Source organism: Bombina bombina, chromosome 6 (genome assembly GCF_027579735.1).
Source record: "Bombina bombina isolate aBomBom1 chromosome 6, aBomBom1.pri, whole genome shotgun sequence".
NCBI classification, from domain to species: Eukaryota; Metazoa; Chordata; class Amphibia; order Anura; family Bombinatoridae; genus Bombina; species Bombina bombina.
In genome coordinates, this window is record NC_069504.1 from 992,545,332 (window position 1) to 992,563,832 (window position 18,501).

The 18,501-nt window shown below is 34.1% G+C and overlaps 1 protein-coding gene across 1 annotated transcript in view; it reads right to left on the reverse strand.

Annotated features, from left to right (window-relative positions):
- The window catches only part of FAT2 (FAT atypical cadherin 2), a 166,190-nt gene that overhangs the window by 68,198 nt on the left and 79,491 nt on the right, over positions 1-18,501 (reverse strand). Inside the window, exons 4-8 of the mRNA XM_053718687.1 lie at positions 13,928-13,989; positions 11,042-11,353; positions 10,707-10,917; positions 4,524-4,663; positions 1,468-1,743 (exon numbers count right to left, since the gene is read on the reverse strand). Coding sequence (XP_053574662.1) covers positions 1,468-1,743; positions 4,524-4,663; positions 10,707-10,917; positions 11,042-11,353; positions 13,928-13,989 — 1,001 coding nt within the window. The remainder of the gene's footprint in view (positions 1-1,467; positions 1,744-4,523; positions 4,664-10,706; positions 10,918-11,041; positions 11,354-13,927; positions 13,990-18,501) is intronic.

The window sequence follows — 18,501 nt, forward strand, 5'->3', positions numbered from 1 at the left end:
ATATCACATGACTGTGACTATTTAAAATCTATTGAGTTGCATTTTGTATTGTGTTGTGCTAACTCTTAAAGGGACAGTCAACTCCAGAATATTTGAATTTTTGTTTTTTAAAATATAGATAATCCCTTTATTACCTATTCCCCAGTTTTGCATAACCAACACTGTTATATTAATATACGTTTTAACTCTGTGATTAACTTGTATCTAAGCATCTTCTGACAGCCCCCTGATCACATGACATGTTATTTATTATCTTTTTGCCTTTCATTTTAGCCAATTAGTGCAGTGTCTGCCACAAGCCACGGGGCGTGATCACAATGTTATCTATATGGCTCACATGAACTAGCTCTCCCCTGTTGGGAAAAGCAAATAAAAAAGCATGTGATAAGAGGCGGCCTCCAAGAGCTTAGAAATTATCACAAGAGAACAAAGCAAAATGGGTGATAAAAGTAAATTGGAAAGTTGTTTAAAATGGCATGCCCTATCTGAATCATTAAAGTTTTTTTTTTGGACTTGCATGACTGTCCCTTTAAATAACTTCCCAGGCATGAAAACATTGTTATCTATATGGCCCACATGAACAGTCTCCTGTTGTGAAAAGCAAATACAAAAGCATGTGATTAAGAGGCTGTCAATAGAGCCTTTGAAACAGGCAGACATTTAGAGGTTTAAATGTTATAAAGTATATTAATCTAACAATATTGTTTGTGCAAAGCTGGGGAATGGGTAGTAAAGGCATTATCTATCTTTTTAAACAATAACCATTTTTGTGTAGACTGTCCCTTTAAGTATAGAAACTTTCAGTATAGGTGTGGAAACCACAGACTAAATCATCTATTTCAAATGCTGAAATAAGTGTAAACAGGCTACTTGTAAACAATTTAATACAATCCAGCAGGTAAAATGGATCATTGGGAACAAATTAAAGGGGATTTTTTTTGGGGTAAGTTGTCCCTTTAAATTTAAGCAGAAAGCTTCCTCTCAGTGATATAGAGAATGGTTGGGTACAAATACACTACAGCTTCACAATATCAATATCTAAGGCATATTGTTTTTGTCCATGTCTGTTTACTATTTCACTGCCCATAAAAAGTTTAATTTTTTAAAATAAAAAAACACTATAATCTGTAAAATATATCTGAAGATTATACTTGTTCTGTTCCCAATAGGTCGGCTGGAGTGCTTCTTCCATTGGCGAAATGTAGTTGACTCTGCAGCCTTCTACATAGTGACTAGTTAGATAAGAGCCCAAGGTCATTTACTTCCATTTCTAATTAGCCACAGCAAATTAACCTAGGAGCATGAATTATCTTCAGCTATTCAGTATAGTATATCCCTGAAATGCTATTAATAAGCAAAACCCTATATCTTGTGCTAACAAATGCCAATGTTAAATTATTTTAAATGTTTATTTTGCATTTAGATCCTTTATGTCAATAATATTTTAACAACATATTAATAACCTACCATCACATTCAGAATGTGAAGAGGCATAGACTCAAAATCCAGTGTCTCTGTGACAACCAGGGCACCACTGTTTGGGTCAAGACGGAACATTTTGGCACTTCTTGGGTCCGCACTTCCATGGATGGTATAAATTACTCGGCTTCCACTGTTCTTGTCCGTGGCACGGACTTTAAGCACTTCAGTTCCAAGTTTTACATCTTCAGATACCTGAATCTCATAATGGCTTTGCAGGAATTCTGGACGATGACGATTAAAGGGTATTACTTTTATAAAAACCTGTAATATCAAACAGTAATGAGTAAAAAAAATAATATAACCCTATTTTTAGAGAGGAACTCCAACATTAAAGATAGATAATTCCTTTAACTACTGTAATCAAAGAATAATAGTAATAATACTAAGTTAATGTAAATATGTTTATTTCTTTAGTGACTCATAAATATAATAATGTTAGTAGTAGCAGCAATTGGTAATAATGATTTGGTGGACTTAACAATGTCTTTGAAGTATCATTCATATCTAGGGTTTGGTCGCAACAGTAAAAAAATTAGACTTTATTAGCTTGACTTATGGTGAGGAAGTGAGGAGGTATAACCAGAAAAAAGATAAAAAGGAAAAAAAATGAGTAAACAATAGATTGGGTTATTATTAGTGAAAGGAAAATAAATCATGTATTAAAAATAAAATATAGAATTATATACAGAATAACTATTTGAAATACATGAAAAAGCAGGAGTTAGGAATAAGTGTAAGTGGTTTCATGAATGTTTTATCTATTTATTTACAGAATATTAACGACATGTAGAGACCAATATAAATTGTGAAATAAATGTTTCTCCATAGCTTAATAAATAGAAATGCAAATTTTTTTGAGTTGTTACATTAAGGGGTCAATTTATTATTGGCCGAATTGGACCAATTCACACTGTTTCCGCGCGAGCCTTCAGGCTCGCCTGGAAACAGGAGTTAAGAAGCAGCGGTCTCTAGACTGATACTCCTTAACTCATACTCCACCTCTGAGGCTTCGTACAGCAATCCGCCTGATCCTATACGATCGGGCTGAATGACACCCCTGCTAGCGGCCAATCTGCAGGGGGAGGTATTGCACAAACAGTTCAATAGAACTGCTTGTGCAATGCTAAATACGGACAGCGTATGCTGTCCGCATACAGCAATGTCTGGCTGACATGATATGCTGCAGTGTGTCATGTCCGCCAGACTTTAATAAATTGACCCCTATGTGTGGACAATGGCTTAAATACTTCCAATATCTGGATATAAATAGTGTTCTTAGAGCTAAGACTTCTGGCTAAACTTTCAAATCTATCATGTATAGCCAGGTCTGTGTTTGCTATGGTTGAATGCATTGATCTCTGATTTAAGACCTGCTTATTTTTGCATATTGAACACAATATAATAGGATAGTCATTAAGGATACAAAACTAGAGGAAAAACTCATGGAAAAAAAGCATTGGAAATGAATTGACTGCCAGTGCATTCTAAAGTGCCTCATATGGAGTTCCAAAACTTAAAAACCATTGGTTAATACCTGTAAATATTGTACTGTGCTCATAACAAAGATGGCAAAAAAGGAATATTTCAACAGTTTAATAAACTCATTATAATTAATACAGAATATGCCTAATGTACTGTTTTTGTTTCTCAATTGAGGATTTTAATGCTAAAAGATATCATGTAGCCTTTCTGTAAACCATTTTTGCTCACAAATTTACAGATGTTGCAGCTAGATACAGAAACATCTCAATAGATGAAATGATATGAATTTGGCTACATCATCTTTTCATTATTCCTCATTGTAGGGGAATTATTATTTTCAACCCTCTTGATAATTCATTTAAATGATCTGTACAGTGCAAACAAACTGCATGCGCTAATTTGTTAGATTATTTGATTATTGCAAGACTGACCCTAATTCTATGGCCTATTTTCCATTGCTGTTGTAAACTGAATTGCTGTATAGCGTAAAACATCTCATTAGACTGTAATAGAGATACTCATTACCACCACTTTAAACCGTTTACAACAACAATGGAAACTAGGCCCATTTGTTACTTTTCTCAAAGGTGTTAAAACCATAGTTAAAGTCCCCCGCTGAAGGGGCAAGCATTTTACTCTTGAGCTGAACACAGCTGGTACTCTCTTGCAGGGGTTAAATACACAGAGATGGACTGTCAGTAGTTCAAAAATAGCATGCTCTAGCCAATCAGAGTATGTGATTTTTGCAGTACAATGTCCATTTAAAGGGGCAAACAAGTAAAAAAGTGAAATACACATTAGTGCATTCCAAATTTAATTAGAAACATTTTGTAGTCCACTTTCACTTGCAAAATTGATTCTAGGAAAAGTTATTACAACTTCAATGATAACTTATTGTGTTCAAAACTCTTTTAGCCTACATAGGTATGCTGTGCACTCACATCTGACACTCGCCAGATCTAGATTCAGCTACTCTGCATTTCAGTTTTGCTTTTATGTCTCTTTCATTTAAAAATCATAATATACATTCAGCATTATTTTAGAACATGTAACTTACTGAAAGATTTCATCCTTATTGTCGCCCAAACAGCATATGATTCCCATATTTGTGCTTAATATGGCCCAACGTTTTCTATATACTAGATGGGTCAGAAGAAACATGGTGCATCTATTTTGTTTTTGAGATGATTGTAGTATTTTTAAAGAACTATCGTACTTCTGTTTCAAGGTAGACTCACTAAATAGTGACATAATGGAGGTATTTTATCCTGAAACTGAAATTTTTTTCACTGTAAGACCAATAAAATTGTGGAACTCATTACCAAAGGAGGTAGTGAATGCCAATACCTTAGATACATTTAAAAATGGTTTGGATACATTTCTGGCTATATACAGAATTCAGGAATATGATTGCTTGGGTTAAATGGGTCACCTTTTAATGGGATTAATGTAAACTCAACTGGAGATTTTTTGTAAGTATATTAGATTTGTATAGGTTGAACTCAGTCTTTTTTTCATCCTCATCTACTATGTTACTATGTTATATTTGAAAAGCTTACCTGGGTGCTAATAGTACTGGATCCATCTGTGACTTGCACAGTGAGGTTGTAACTAGATTTCTTGTTTGCCTGCAAAGGTCGGGCAATGACCAATCCGCCAGTGCTCTTATCAATGTCAAAATCAAGGTCGTCGTCCCCACCTTTATGAGAAAGAGGAGATACTGCTAATACTTTCACTAATAACAGTTTTCTTGTGAAAAATATGTAGAAATTTAGGAATCACTAAATTACACAGAAAGTAAACAATCATTTCACAGCAGCTAGCACTACCAGAATATGCTCTAGAAATGTTCAAAATCATAATTTCTCTGACTTTCCCAGATCCCCTTTTTAAAGACCAACACATTGCTCACATTTCATGTGTTTCTATACATTTTGGGCCAGATTATTGATGTCACGTTAACAGTTACAAACACACGAAAAGGGGTTGATCGCGGCTTTTTTTTTTTTCGCTCGTATTACAAGTTGAAAGTAAACGTGATCCCGTGATTGCAATTGAAGTCAGGTTAGAGCGACCTCAGAGCTCTGGTTAACTGTTTCGCAAAACAAAAATGTCAAACAAAACACATCAAAAGTACATTACAAAGTACAGTTAGACTCACAATAACACATCGAATAAAAATTGTTTTAAAAAAATGCACAAAAAAGTTACAAAGGCTCAAAAATATTAGGTCTCAGGTGTTAGAAAAAAAGCAGGCAAAGGGCTTTAACATAGAGATACATAAAATTAAAAGGTTTATGCTGAAAAATGCTGCCTCCTATGTTTTGCAGTCCCTCTTGGTAACTATCCATGTAGCAACATTATAAGCATATTTCACAGGACTTTTTACAAAGACTGTCTGACAGCTGATTAGTTCACAGCAGGAAAGTATAATCAATAAATGCATAATAGTAGTAGATTTTTCTCTGAAAAGTGTTAAAAGTTACATTTCACATCCTAATGCATCATGTGGCAGCCATCAGCCAATCAAAAAAATGCATAGATAACTTGTGAATCTTGCACATGCTCAGTAGAAGCTGGTGCCTCAGAGCGTGTGCATCTAAAAAGATTGTGCACATTTGGGTAATGGAAGTGAATTGTAAAGTTGTTTAAAAGTATGTGCTCTATCTGAAACATGAAAGTTTAATTTTGACTTGGCAGTCCCTTTAAATAGGCCTTGAACGCAGTATTGCCATTTGGTCTTATGTTTATACACAATTGATGGCATTAATTGAGTTAGGCAACATAGAGCAACAGAATTGCACTGCAGTTCTTTGTGTATGGGAAGTAAATAAAAAAAACAGCAATGCTAATAATAATAGATCATACCTGGAGAATAGACTGATGCCACTGCATATAAACTGAAACACACACCCTGGGCGCATCACTAGCAAATCACGTTTATCACTCTTCATTAACATATTATTCCAAATCACTGCATCATCCCTGCATCTACCTAGGTTAAGGGTAGTGAACCTTTTTTGAGAGCATATACCTAAACAGATGACAATATTGCAAAGCACATTCTCTAACAAGCCATGGTGCCTTAGTGCTCTTTATTCCCTGCAGAACATCAGCCAATGGCCCATATTTATCAAGCTCCGTACGGAGCTTGAAGGGCCGTGTTTCTGGCGAGTCGGAAGACTCACCAGAAACACAAGTTATGAAGCATAAGTTATGAACCATAACCCTGTCTGCCTGCTCTGAGCAGGCGGACAGGAATCGCCAGAGTCAGCAGGGCGCGAGTCAGCAGGGGGCGGCTCTTGTGAGCTGCTGGTGCAATGCTGAATACGGCGAGCGTATTGCTCGCCATATTCAGTGAGGTCTGGCGGACCTGATCCGCACTGTCGGATCAGATCCGCCAGACTTTGATAAATTGGGGCCTTTATGTTTAGTTTTGCAGTGTATTTCATTAGTATTATTAAACACTGAATAAAACCAAGAGGCAGATGTTATATTAGCCCAGGAATGGAGTGCCAGTATTTTTTTTGTATGCCACCTTGGGCACATGTGCTGTAGTTTCACCACCTGTGCCCTACATCCAGTTTTTGTGATGGATTGCAAATTTACACACTTTGTGATTCCCATTTTAGATTTGGGTAACCCAAAATCTCATAAAAACTTTTTTTAAAGTCATTTTATTCATCCTGTGGGTTTATTTCAAACAACAACATATGGAACATTCATTTTATAACTTTTTGAGATAAAAAAAATAGGGTACTGTAACATAGACCTCACCTAGACTGTGTATTCTACTTTATCAAGGTACTGTACTTGCAACAATAGCCTTTCTAGTGCAAAAAGCACAAGCCTTAATAATTTACAGTGTCCTTTATCAGCCCTGTTATTAGTAGTCTGTATTACTGTTTTTCACTATTAAAGGACCACTAAATACAGTTGCATAATTAACACATGCATAATACAAAGACAAGGCAATGACATTTACTCTGAATTTTAAATAAACAATAGATTATTTTTTTTCTTGCAAATTTTTATTTTCTCACATTTTTCAACCCCCTGTGTCATGTGACATCAGCCAATCACTGACTAGTATATGTATACCCTGTGAGCTTGTGCACATGCTCAGTAGGTGCTTGTTCCCCAGAAAGTGTGCATATAAAAATGTGCAAAATTTGATAATAGAAGTAAATTGGAAAGTGTCTTAAAACTGCATGTTCTATCTGAATCATAAAAGTTTTATTTCACTCGAGTGTCCATTTGTAATAAGGGATACTTTTCTATAATTTATCAGGAATGCCTTTTATAAACCTTTTTTATTACACTTTTATATACATTTATAACTCTCATTAGAACTGATTACAGGACCATAAATACCTAGGAATAAGCAAAAGCCCAGCTATTGTTTTGTCTCTATTACTTTGTCAGTCACTTTTCAAGTCTATTAATAGTGTTTTGTTTACATAATGTGATTTTTTTTTATTATTCGTGCATGTGCATAAAGAACAGAGCTAATAAATCATCTGATTTTAGTGCAGATGTCTGAGTACAGGTTTGTTTGGTGGGATATTACATGTAACTAATCATTAATCACTTTGACTGAGTGTTTGTTTTCATGTGATCTATCCATAAAACAATTTACTTCTCTTAACATTCAAGTATCAGCCAAACTCTTTGTTTTGCTCCAAGGGTATGTACTGGCACATTCCTTATCTCTTCACACACACATTACCCATTCACTCTTCATTCTTGATCTCATTCATTCCCGTTCATTCTTGTTCAGTATAGTAGCTGTGGATTAAGATTTAACAACCCATTTAGCTAACATTATCCTAGTAGATCTTACAATTTGGGGTAATTTGATTCTTCATTTTCCTGTTACAGTGCAAACTTTATATTACTTGGTTCTGATAATTATCTACAAATAATTATTCCATTAGCTAGGGTGGGTATAGTATATATGTTGTAAAATATCAATGGTCTAAACAACCTACATGGTGTATTTTAGCCTAAGCCAACTAGGAATGTGTCTAGCAGAGCAGTTTTTGAAGGGTAAAAAATAGGTCATATATTTCTCACTAAATGAGAGGGATGCATGGAGGGATCATGCCCCCCCCCCCAAGACAACTGAGGATAATTGATTTGTAATAAAATTAAAGGAACACTAAAGTCAAAATTAAAATTTCATGATTCAAATTTACTTCCATTATTTTTATGCAACCTTTATGAGGCACCAGCTTCTACTGAGCATGTGCAAGAATTAAATATATAAACATATATGTGTTTGTGATTGGCTGATGGCTATCATATGACACAGAGGGAGGGAAGAATGGAGGTAACTGAAATTTATAAGGAAAAAATATTGCATACTCATTTGAAAGTCAAACTATATGATATTGCATTGCTTTTGTTGTATGCATTTGTTGATAAGGGAATTCTAAGGTATTTAATGATTTAAAGGGACACTCTACAGTACTAAAATTGTTATTGTTTAAAACGATAGATAATGCCTTTACTACCCATTCCTCAGCTTTGCACAACCAAAATTGTTATATTAATATACTTTATGACATTTAAACCTCTAAATTGCTGCCTGTTTCTAAGCCACTACAGACAGCCTTTTATCACATGCTTTTTTATTTGCTTTTCATAACTGGAGACTACTATTTCATGTGGGCCATATAGATAACATTGTGTTCATGCCCAAGGAGTTATTTAAGATTTAGCACTACAGAGTACTAAATGCAAGTCAATAGATAATAAATAAAAAGTCATGTGATCAGGGGGCTGTCAGAAGATGCTCAGATACAAGGTAATCACAGAGTTAAAAAGTATATTAATATAACTGTGTTGGTTATGCAAAACTGGGGAATGGGTAATAAAGGGATTATCTATCTTTCAAAACAATACAAATTATATTGTAGACTGTCCGTTTAATGGTCCTTTATTTAATAAACATTTGGAGAGGGAAGGCATTATGCCCCAGAACTACCCCGCAAAATGTACCCCCCCCAATAAGCCCTAAAAACAAATACTTGATTTAGTCATCAACCATTTTAAATATTTAAAATCAATCTCACAAAATTGTACATCACATCTAATGCCCTCAAGAACTATCCCCAGCAACTGGTCAGAAAGCTTTGTTTTGGTAGATCTGCAGCTACTGTAAAACTAGAAACAGGCTCTATATATACTCAGTTTCCTCATCTATGTGATTGAACAATTGAGCCAATAAACATGACAACTAACTAACAAACCACTTTTGTGACTCTTCAGATATTCGTAAACATGCTTTCCAACCATTTTTGATTAAAGGGACACTAAAGTCACAATTAAACTTTCATGATTCAGATAGACAAAATAGTTTTGAGAGACTTTCCAGTTTCTTTCCATTATGAAAATGTGCTCAGTATTTTTATATGCACGCTTTCTGAGACACCAGCTCCTACTAAGCATGTGCAAGAGTTCACAGTGTATATGTACATGAGTCTGTGTTTGGCTGAGTGTTATTGTTTAGTATTTTCATTATGCTCTTGTTGATTATGCAATTCTACGGTATGTAATGGGTCTTTAAGGACTATCCTATTGCATGATTCCCTTTCAATACCTCTTCAAAAGGCCTTGTCCAAAAGTATAAGACATCAGCTTTTGAAGGCACCAAAACCACAACATATCATATTCAGACAATATTATATTTATTTTTTAGATATTTCCAGCACACCCCACCCTTCTCCCTGTTCTGCACTATAACTTTGACACATATCCTGCTTTGTCTTTCTATTTTCTGTTTCTCTGTAATTATTAGAGATTATGTTTACATTGTTGTTCTAAGCATTCTCTTCCTTCTTTATTACGATTAAAGGGTCATTGAAGTAAAAATGAAACTTTCATGATTCATATAAAGCAAACAGTTTGAAAACCTTTCCAATATACTTCTGTTATCAGATTGACTTATTTTTCTTGGTGTCATTTACTTGAGAGCATAGTGAGATTATGTTTAGGATCTTGTACGTGTCTCAAGCACTGTATACTTGGTGTGATTGTAACAATGCTATACATATAGGGCTCGATTTATCAAGATGGGGCGGGCAGGGGCATACATATGCGTCCCTGTCCACCCAAGCTCGCCTCCAGCGGGCAACAATCTGCTGCCGGAATTTAAGATTGCACAAGAGAAATATTTTTCCAATCACACGCGGGCAGGAGCTTTCAATCTCCCCAGTCGGACGAGACCGGGGAGATTGAAATTCTCTTGTGAGTAGGGAGGCAAAGGGCTTAATAAATCGAGCCCACTGTGCACACACCTGGACATACCTTGGTATGCACTTATGTACAGGAATTACGATGCACTAACGGTACAAAAACAAGGTAAATTTGGTAACAGAGGTAAATTGTAAAAGTAGTTTTTTTTATTATTATTTTATGTTCTATCTAAATCATTAAAGTTTCATTTTGGCTTCAATGCCCTATTAATTTGTCTGTCTGTCTATCTGTCTGTTAAAATTAAAGTTTCATGATTCATATAAAGCATGCAATTACAAAAAAATTGCTAATATACTTCCATTTTTAAAATGTGCACGTCCTGTTTATATGCACAATTTCTGAGGCTCCAGCTAAGGGATTATCTATCTTTTTAAGCAATGAAAATTCTGGTGTAGACTGTACCTTTAAATTCTACTATGTTTAGTTCGTCATTTAAGGAATACATGGTAATTTAATGTTACTAGACAATTTGTTGACCTTACCTATAATTTGAAACCAAGTCTGACCATTGGTAAACTCTGTGCTGATTAAACCTATCATTTGATTTACAGGATCTGTTTCCATAACTTCGAAAGTAAATTGAGGCTCATCAAATGCCAGAGGTTCTTCTGAAGGGGCCGGATTATTGATCCACTGGATATGGAGTCTCACTGTGGAAGATCGAGGAGGACTTCCATTATCTGCTGCTTTAACCTGTATGTAACATTTTAAAAGGATGCAATTAGAAAAAAAAATTTAATTACAGTATAGCTGATTTTTTTGTACTCCCCTTGAAAACCATTTTTAGGGCCTACTAAGTGTTTTTGTTCATATTTACCGTCAGAATATGGTACTCCCCAGCTGAAAATGGTCCTTTAGAGGAGATGATCCCTGTTATGGGATTGATTATAAACGTGTCTCCAGGAGGCTCAGTGATGCTGTATTTCACTTGGCCATTAATTCCTTTGTCCCGGTCTAGAGCTATAAGTCTGTAGATTGGAGAAGGACCAGAGGAGGCTTCAAGCTCAGGTAGCTGAACTGTAAAGAGTTTCTGAGGGAAAGTTGGAGCATTGTCGTTCATATCCAGCACCTGTATGACTACCCGAGACATGGACTGCAAAGGGGGTGCACCATTATCAGACACCATGACCTACAAGGAATAATATGTTAATTTATCAGGACAGTGCAATCTCATAAGCATAGCCGTAGGTTGTGCATTTGTTTTCACTGATATTTATATTGTCTATTTCTTCTACCGTGGTATTTTGAACAGAAAATGCAATAAGTGTTGTTTAAAATATTATATAAAAAAATTATTAACATATGAAATACCTTCATAAGTATTTCTTAATATAGAGCATAAAGGGAAATGAACACCATGAGATACAATTATATCTTTCATTAAGCATAGTAAAACAAATTTGTTGATATGTTATTCTCAGAAATATCTTGTAATTAAAAGGTGCATAGTGTCAGTTATAACTTAAATGCAGACCATATAACATTTCTCATTAATTAAAGTAACCCCTATCCAACCTTTGCCTAGCAGTGCATTTCAAATCATTTTTTACAATACATTGCTATTTACAATAATGCTTCTGAATCAATTATCAGTTTGTAATAAATTTTCTTGTGCATGTCGCCCAATCATACAAAGGTAAAGCATGTATAGCAATGCATATGCACTCACCAATGCTTTGTGTATCCCCACAGGCTCTCAATGCATGTGTCATATATGGATTCATGCACTGATTTGCAATTTTAATTCACTTTTCTGTCCTCTTAAATTAACTTAACGACTCTACACTCTAATGTATTAGATTCCATGCTGACATGTTAATTTGTGATTTTCAGTTTGCAATATCTCTACAGGATAGTATATAAGCAATCCCTTTAGCAACTACAGCCAACTTCATAGTGTATATAACGCTCACCAGGGGCGGAACTACCGTTGGTGCAGCAGTTGCAGTTGCACCATGGACCAAATGTTGGGGGCCCCATAGCAGCCAGTCTATAATACATATGCATGTGCACAATCCTAATGCAGGAAAGCCTTTTATTAGTGCAGGTACATCCTATCTATCTATCTATCTATCTATCTATCTATCTATCTATCTATCTATCTATCTATCATCTATCATCTATCCTCAAAATCATTACACAGAGCAGCATGTGTATTATTACTATTGTTTAGTACTAAGTTACTTTTCGGGAGGCAAAACATTTTTTTTGCACCTGGACCCTCTGTTGAGTAGGTTGGCTAGTGATGCTCACATAGTCCTCACAACATAACACATTTTACAGTGTTCTTATAACAAGTGTATGGCACATAGTTAATCAAATATGATTAAAATATACAATGAGGATTATCTCATTACCTGGCATTGTCGTTAGTACAGGAAATACGATATTTTACTTCTGACTCAGATTCAGTAATTCAGTATTGTAATTAAAGCAAAATAGGCTTAGAAAATAGTGTGTTTTCTACACCATTCTAATTAAACATAGGTGCTTTCCATTTTCAATAGTTTACATGTGATCCTGACAATACGAGTCCTTATGGACTCAGCTACATCTACATATAAGGGATTATTGTCCAGTTATTGAACTGTTGGACACCAAAATGTGTAATTGCTGTTTTCTCAGAAGTAGGATATTTATGTTTAAAGGGACATAAAACAATAAAGAAAAGCAACAATAGCAGTTAGGTATTTGTTATACTTTCATTGTTACACTTCTATATGCAGATTTAGCCCAAACATTAATTCTATTTTTTTAAAAAAAGCATAGTGTTGCTTTACTAGCAGTATCCTTGACTTTTCAATTTAATTTTTTTACTGGCTCTGCATATACAACAAATACAATGTACAGTTAGTTTAACACTATTTTTGTTTTCCTTTATTGTTTTATGGCCCTTTAAAGGATAGAATCATTCTAGACGACGACGTAGTGTCCTGTACTCAGAAGAAAATAAATCTTATTGGTTGAAGTATGAGTCACAAGACCAGATTTCATGTGCTTTGATCCTAAGTAACAAGAGCTTAAAGGATACAATAGTATTGCTCACTATGTCAAGAAATATTGACAGTCACATCTATTATCTTTTAATCACTAAACCGATTAGGATATTTGAAATGTTACACTACATTGTTCCTATTTTTATTGAAATGAATTAGGTATACAGAAATGAATCTTATACAAAAGCAATAGTAAAACCCAAGGTCTATCATATATTTATGTCCCTGTGACAACACTATAGCATATGCACAAAATATATTGAGATGTATTGACTCTGTATCACTGGTAGTAAAATCAGAGTATATAAGTTATAAATCAGTTTTTTCAACAGAAATTTTATAATCAAAATATTGTTTTCATATGTTTAATATCCATTAATATACCTGCAGATATTATTTATTAATTACTTTTTCAAATATATAAAAGGGACATTCCTAAGTATAAATGATATGCTATAAATCATTAGAATATGTTCTTTTTTGCATTACTGATTATATAAATCCCAATCCTTTAGAAAAGTTTAGTTAATCACCATTAAAGTCTATGGGGAGTTGTGTAGATGAATCATTCAAATGATTTAGAGCATGAAAATAAGTTATGTAATTTTTACATTAGAATGTCCATTTGAACAGATATACAGTATCTTGTTAATACCAGTTTATTAGAAGTAATACATTGGCCAATGACAAAGGCTTTGGTCACTCACCTCAAGAATGTGCTCTTCTTTGGTTTCACGATCTAATTGTTGATTTGTTGTAGAGATCAAGCCTAGATGGACAAATAAGAAACATACCTTCAATTATTAAATATTTATGTTCAATTGCATTTAAATGAACATTAAGTTAAATTGTAATTCTTCGTAAAATGTTTTAATATGAATTTTAAGATAATACATTCCCTGCAATTTACCTCAGAAAATTGTGGTATGATTTTTTTGGTCCTTTATGAATACAATTTTGCAAAGTATTTTCAAAAATTAATATCCCCAAAAATATAACCTAAAGTGGTAATTTTATTACAGAGTCGAAAAAAAGCCAAACAATTCTAGCAGCAATTTTCAAAGCTAATGCATATTTCTCTTTCAAAATGTTAGTTACACTATCAAGACCTGAGGGGCAAAGAAGGACATGATTTCTTCAGCAAGATAAGAAAGAGTATAGTGTTGTCTAGTATTTAGCTTCCACAAATGGCCTTAGGGTCTTACACTATAAAAAGTATTATCAAGATTGTTTTTATTTTCCTACACTGGAATCCAAAGCTTCTGGGCATCCTGTTAGAAGGCAGTAAAACCTCAAAGATTTTGTTAGTGCATTTATATATTGTGTGTGTGTGTGTGTGTAAGTCAAGCACCTTCGAAACAAAGTACTCATAGACACCAGCATAGATGGCCAAGCAAGAATCCTAAATTGACACATGCTTACGTAACTCCATACAATGGGGTTTCTCTGTAATTTTATTAAGAAGTACAATAAATGTATGTATAGGAGAAACAAGAAAACAGCGCATCCACGATTCACAGTAGAGTTTATTCAGGAGACACACCTACATATATAAAATTGCACTTACAAGATAATGATGATAAAAATGCCTGTAGCTCAAAATTTAGCTTGATGATTATAATCCTGAGCAGTCCATACAGAAGTTTCCTCTTTATGCCGACCAGCAGCTTCCAATTCGACCTCCCTGCTCCGGCTTAAATACAGCAACTTATACAAATACAAAAATTTAAAACACAATATTCCTCATATCAGGGAAATATTGAACACCCAACGCGTTTCCTCTGCTCACAGGCAGACTTTCTCAAGGGACATGTATTGTATGACTGATTCTATTCTCAGACCAAACTTAAACTTTCAAATTTTCCCGCACTCATTACCTGTTTGTGGGAGGGTAACTAGTATACCATATTACCCTTAATACATAGGCACTAGTACCACAAACAGTCACAGAGATGTGCATTCTATGTCTTCACCTATTCCCTAACATAAATAAAAGAGAGAATCACCAGTATGTAAAATATTTTGAAATTATAAAACCTATTACTAAACCTATTAAAAGTACTTTTTTTAAAAAACTGACTTAATCTCACTTATGGTATTTGACCCCCATTTCATATTGCACTTAATTCATACATTTATGCTTCATGAAAATATAAACTTAATAGTCGTAGCAGATGGTAAAAAATAATAATGGAAAAATTAATGTAAGATAAAAGAACCTAATAAAAGATTATACACACTTCCGTATACTTCTCTATTATTGCACCTATTTATGAACATTTGAGAAGTATTTATTTAATTCATGATGCCCTAATTCATAAATGCCTGCAAATCAATATCAATATTCAGGCCTTTTGGTTCCAGGCAATCTAGGCGATGTATCCATTTTGTCTCACATTTCCTAAGTAATAGTAACCTTCTATTTGGACATGGTCCTGGTTTTATCTGCTCTAATACTCTTATAGACAAGTCTTTGTGATTACTGTTATGCACATTATTAAAGTGACTGGATACACTATGCTTGTCAAATCCTGCCTTTATATTTTCAATATGTTCGTACCATCTTCTTTTTATGGTTCTTTTCGTACGCCCTACATATATTTTCCCACATTTACATAGGAGTTGATAAACCACATACGTGGATTGGCATGTTGTTCTACAATTAATGTTGAACTTTTTACTATTATCATAGTTGTTAACCTCTGTTCCTTTAATAATATTGTCACACATACTGCAATTTTTTCTGCCACATCTATATGTGCCTGCTTTCAATTGTAGCCAATTAGATAGAGTTGTGGGCCCATTTGTATTTATATTCCTTCCTTTTATATTTTTCAATTTTGAAGGAGCTATCAGGCTTTTTAGATTTCTATTCTTTTTGAATATTACGTGTGGATTGTTCCCTATGTGATTTCTTAGAATAGGGTCACCTGTTAGTATTCCCCAATGCTTTTTTAGTATATTCTTAGCCATTTTTGATCCTTCGTTATATGTTGTAATAAACTTCACTTGTGTATTAATATCTTCTTTCTGTTTATGAACTGAGCTTATGACACCCTGTTCCCTTGGAATTACTAAACATTTTTCTTTTCCTCTTTCTACCAGTTCTTTATTATAACCTTTTTGGATTAGTTTATCCTCTAAAATTTTGGCTTCTTTTAAATAGTCCTCGTCATATGTGCAGTTACGTCTTATACGTCTGAACTGTCCATATGGAATATTGTCCTTCCAGCTTTTGAGATGCCCGCTTTTGGCGTTTAGGAAGCCATTTCTATCTGTCAGTTTCCTGAAATTTTTTGTCGCTACTTTATTATCTTTAATGAAAAAAGTGACATCTAAAAAACAAATTGATAAAGGCCAAAGAAAATGAAATAATAAATAGTGATGAATTTGGATTTATTTATAATTGCTGCCCAAAGATCCCAACCTTCTACCATATACCAAAAATCCACAAAGATCGAAATAGGCCCCCAGGGAGGCCTATAATTTCTGGAATAGACTCTATAAGTAGTAATTTGTCAGTATATATAGACTGGTATTTACAGCCAATAGTCAAAACGATCAAATCATATATCAAAGACACATCTGATATAATTCAGAAATTAGAAGGAATGGAATGGAGGTCTGACTACATATGGATATCATGTGATGTTTCTGCCCTCTACACAAACATCCCACATGATTTAGGGATATCGGCCTTTAGACACATGTGTGAGGGTTGGAACATCCCTGATATCCATATGGAATTTTTAACAGAGGCCATGAAATTTGTATTACAGTACAACTATTTCCAATTTGAGGGAAATTTCTATAAACAAATTCGGGGTACGGCCATGGGTACTACCATGGCCCCCTCATATGCAAATATATATATGGCACACTATGAACACCTATATATCTGGAACAATAATCCCTTTAAAAAGAACATTTACCGTTTCTATAGATATATAGATGATATAATAATGATATGGCAAGGAACCAGTGAGGAATCAATAGAGTTCTTAAAATTTATGAATAATAACCAATGTAATCTGAATTTTACAAACAATAGTAACAAAGAATCTATTGATTTTTTAGATGTCACTTTTTTCATTAAAGATAATAAAGTAGCGACAAAAAATTTCAGGAAACTGACAGATAGAAATGGCTTCCTAAACGCCAAAAGCGGGCATCTCAAAAGCTGGAAGGACAATATTCCATATGGACAGTTCAGACGTATAAGACGTAACTGCACATATGACGAGGACTATTTAAAAGAAGCCAAAATTTTAGAGGATAAACTAATCCAAAAAGGTTATAATAAAGAACTGGTAGAAAGAGGAAAAGAAAAATGTTTAGTAATTCCAAGGGAACAGGGTGTCATAAGCTCAGTTCATAAACAGAAAGAAGATATTAATACACAAGTGAAGTTTATTACAACATATAACGAAGGATCAAAAATGGCTAAGAATATACTAAAAAAGCATTGGGGAATACTAACAGGTGACCCTATTCTAAGAAATCACATAGGGAACAATCCACACGTAATATTCAAAAAGAATAGAAATCTAAAAAGCCTGATAGCTCCTTCAAAATTGAAAAATATAAAAGGAAGGAATATAAATACAAATGGGCCCACAACTCTATCTAATTGGCTACAATTGAAAGCAGGCACATATAGATGTGGCAGAAAAAATTGCAGTATGTGTGACAATATTATTAAAGGAACAGAGGTTAACAACTATGATAATAGTAAAAAGTTCAACATTAATTGTAGAACAACATGCCAATCCACGTATGTGGTTTATCAACTCCTATGTAAATGTGGGAAAATATATGTAGGGCGTACGAAAAGAACCATAAAAAGAAGATGGTACGAACATATTGAAAATATAAAGGCAGGATTTGACAAGCATAGTGTATCCAGTCACTTTAATAATGTGCATAACAGTAATCACAAAGACTTGTCTATAAGAGTATTAGAGCAGATAAAACCAGGACCATGTCCAAATAGAAGGTTACTATTACTTAGGAAATGTGAGACAAAATGGATACATCGCCTAGATTGCCTGGAACCAAAAGGCCTGAATATTGATATTGATTTGCAGGCATTTATGAATTAGGGCATCATGAATTAAATAAATACTTCTCAAATGTTCATAAATAGGTGCAATAATAGAGAAGTATACGGAAGTGTGTATAATCTTTTATTAGGTTCTTTTATCTTACATTAATTTTTCCATTATTATTTTTTACCATCTGCTACGACTATTAAGTTTATATTTTCATGAAGCATAAATGT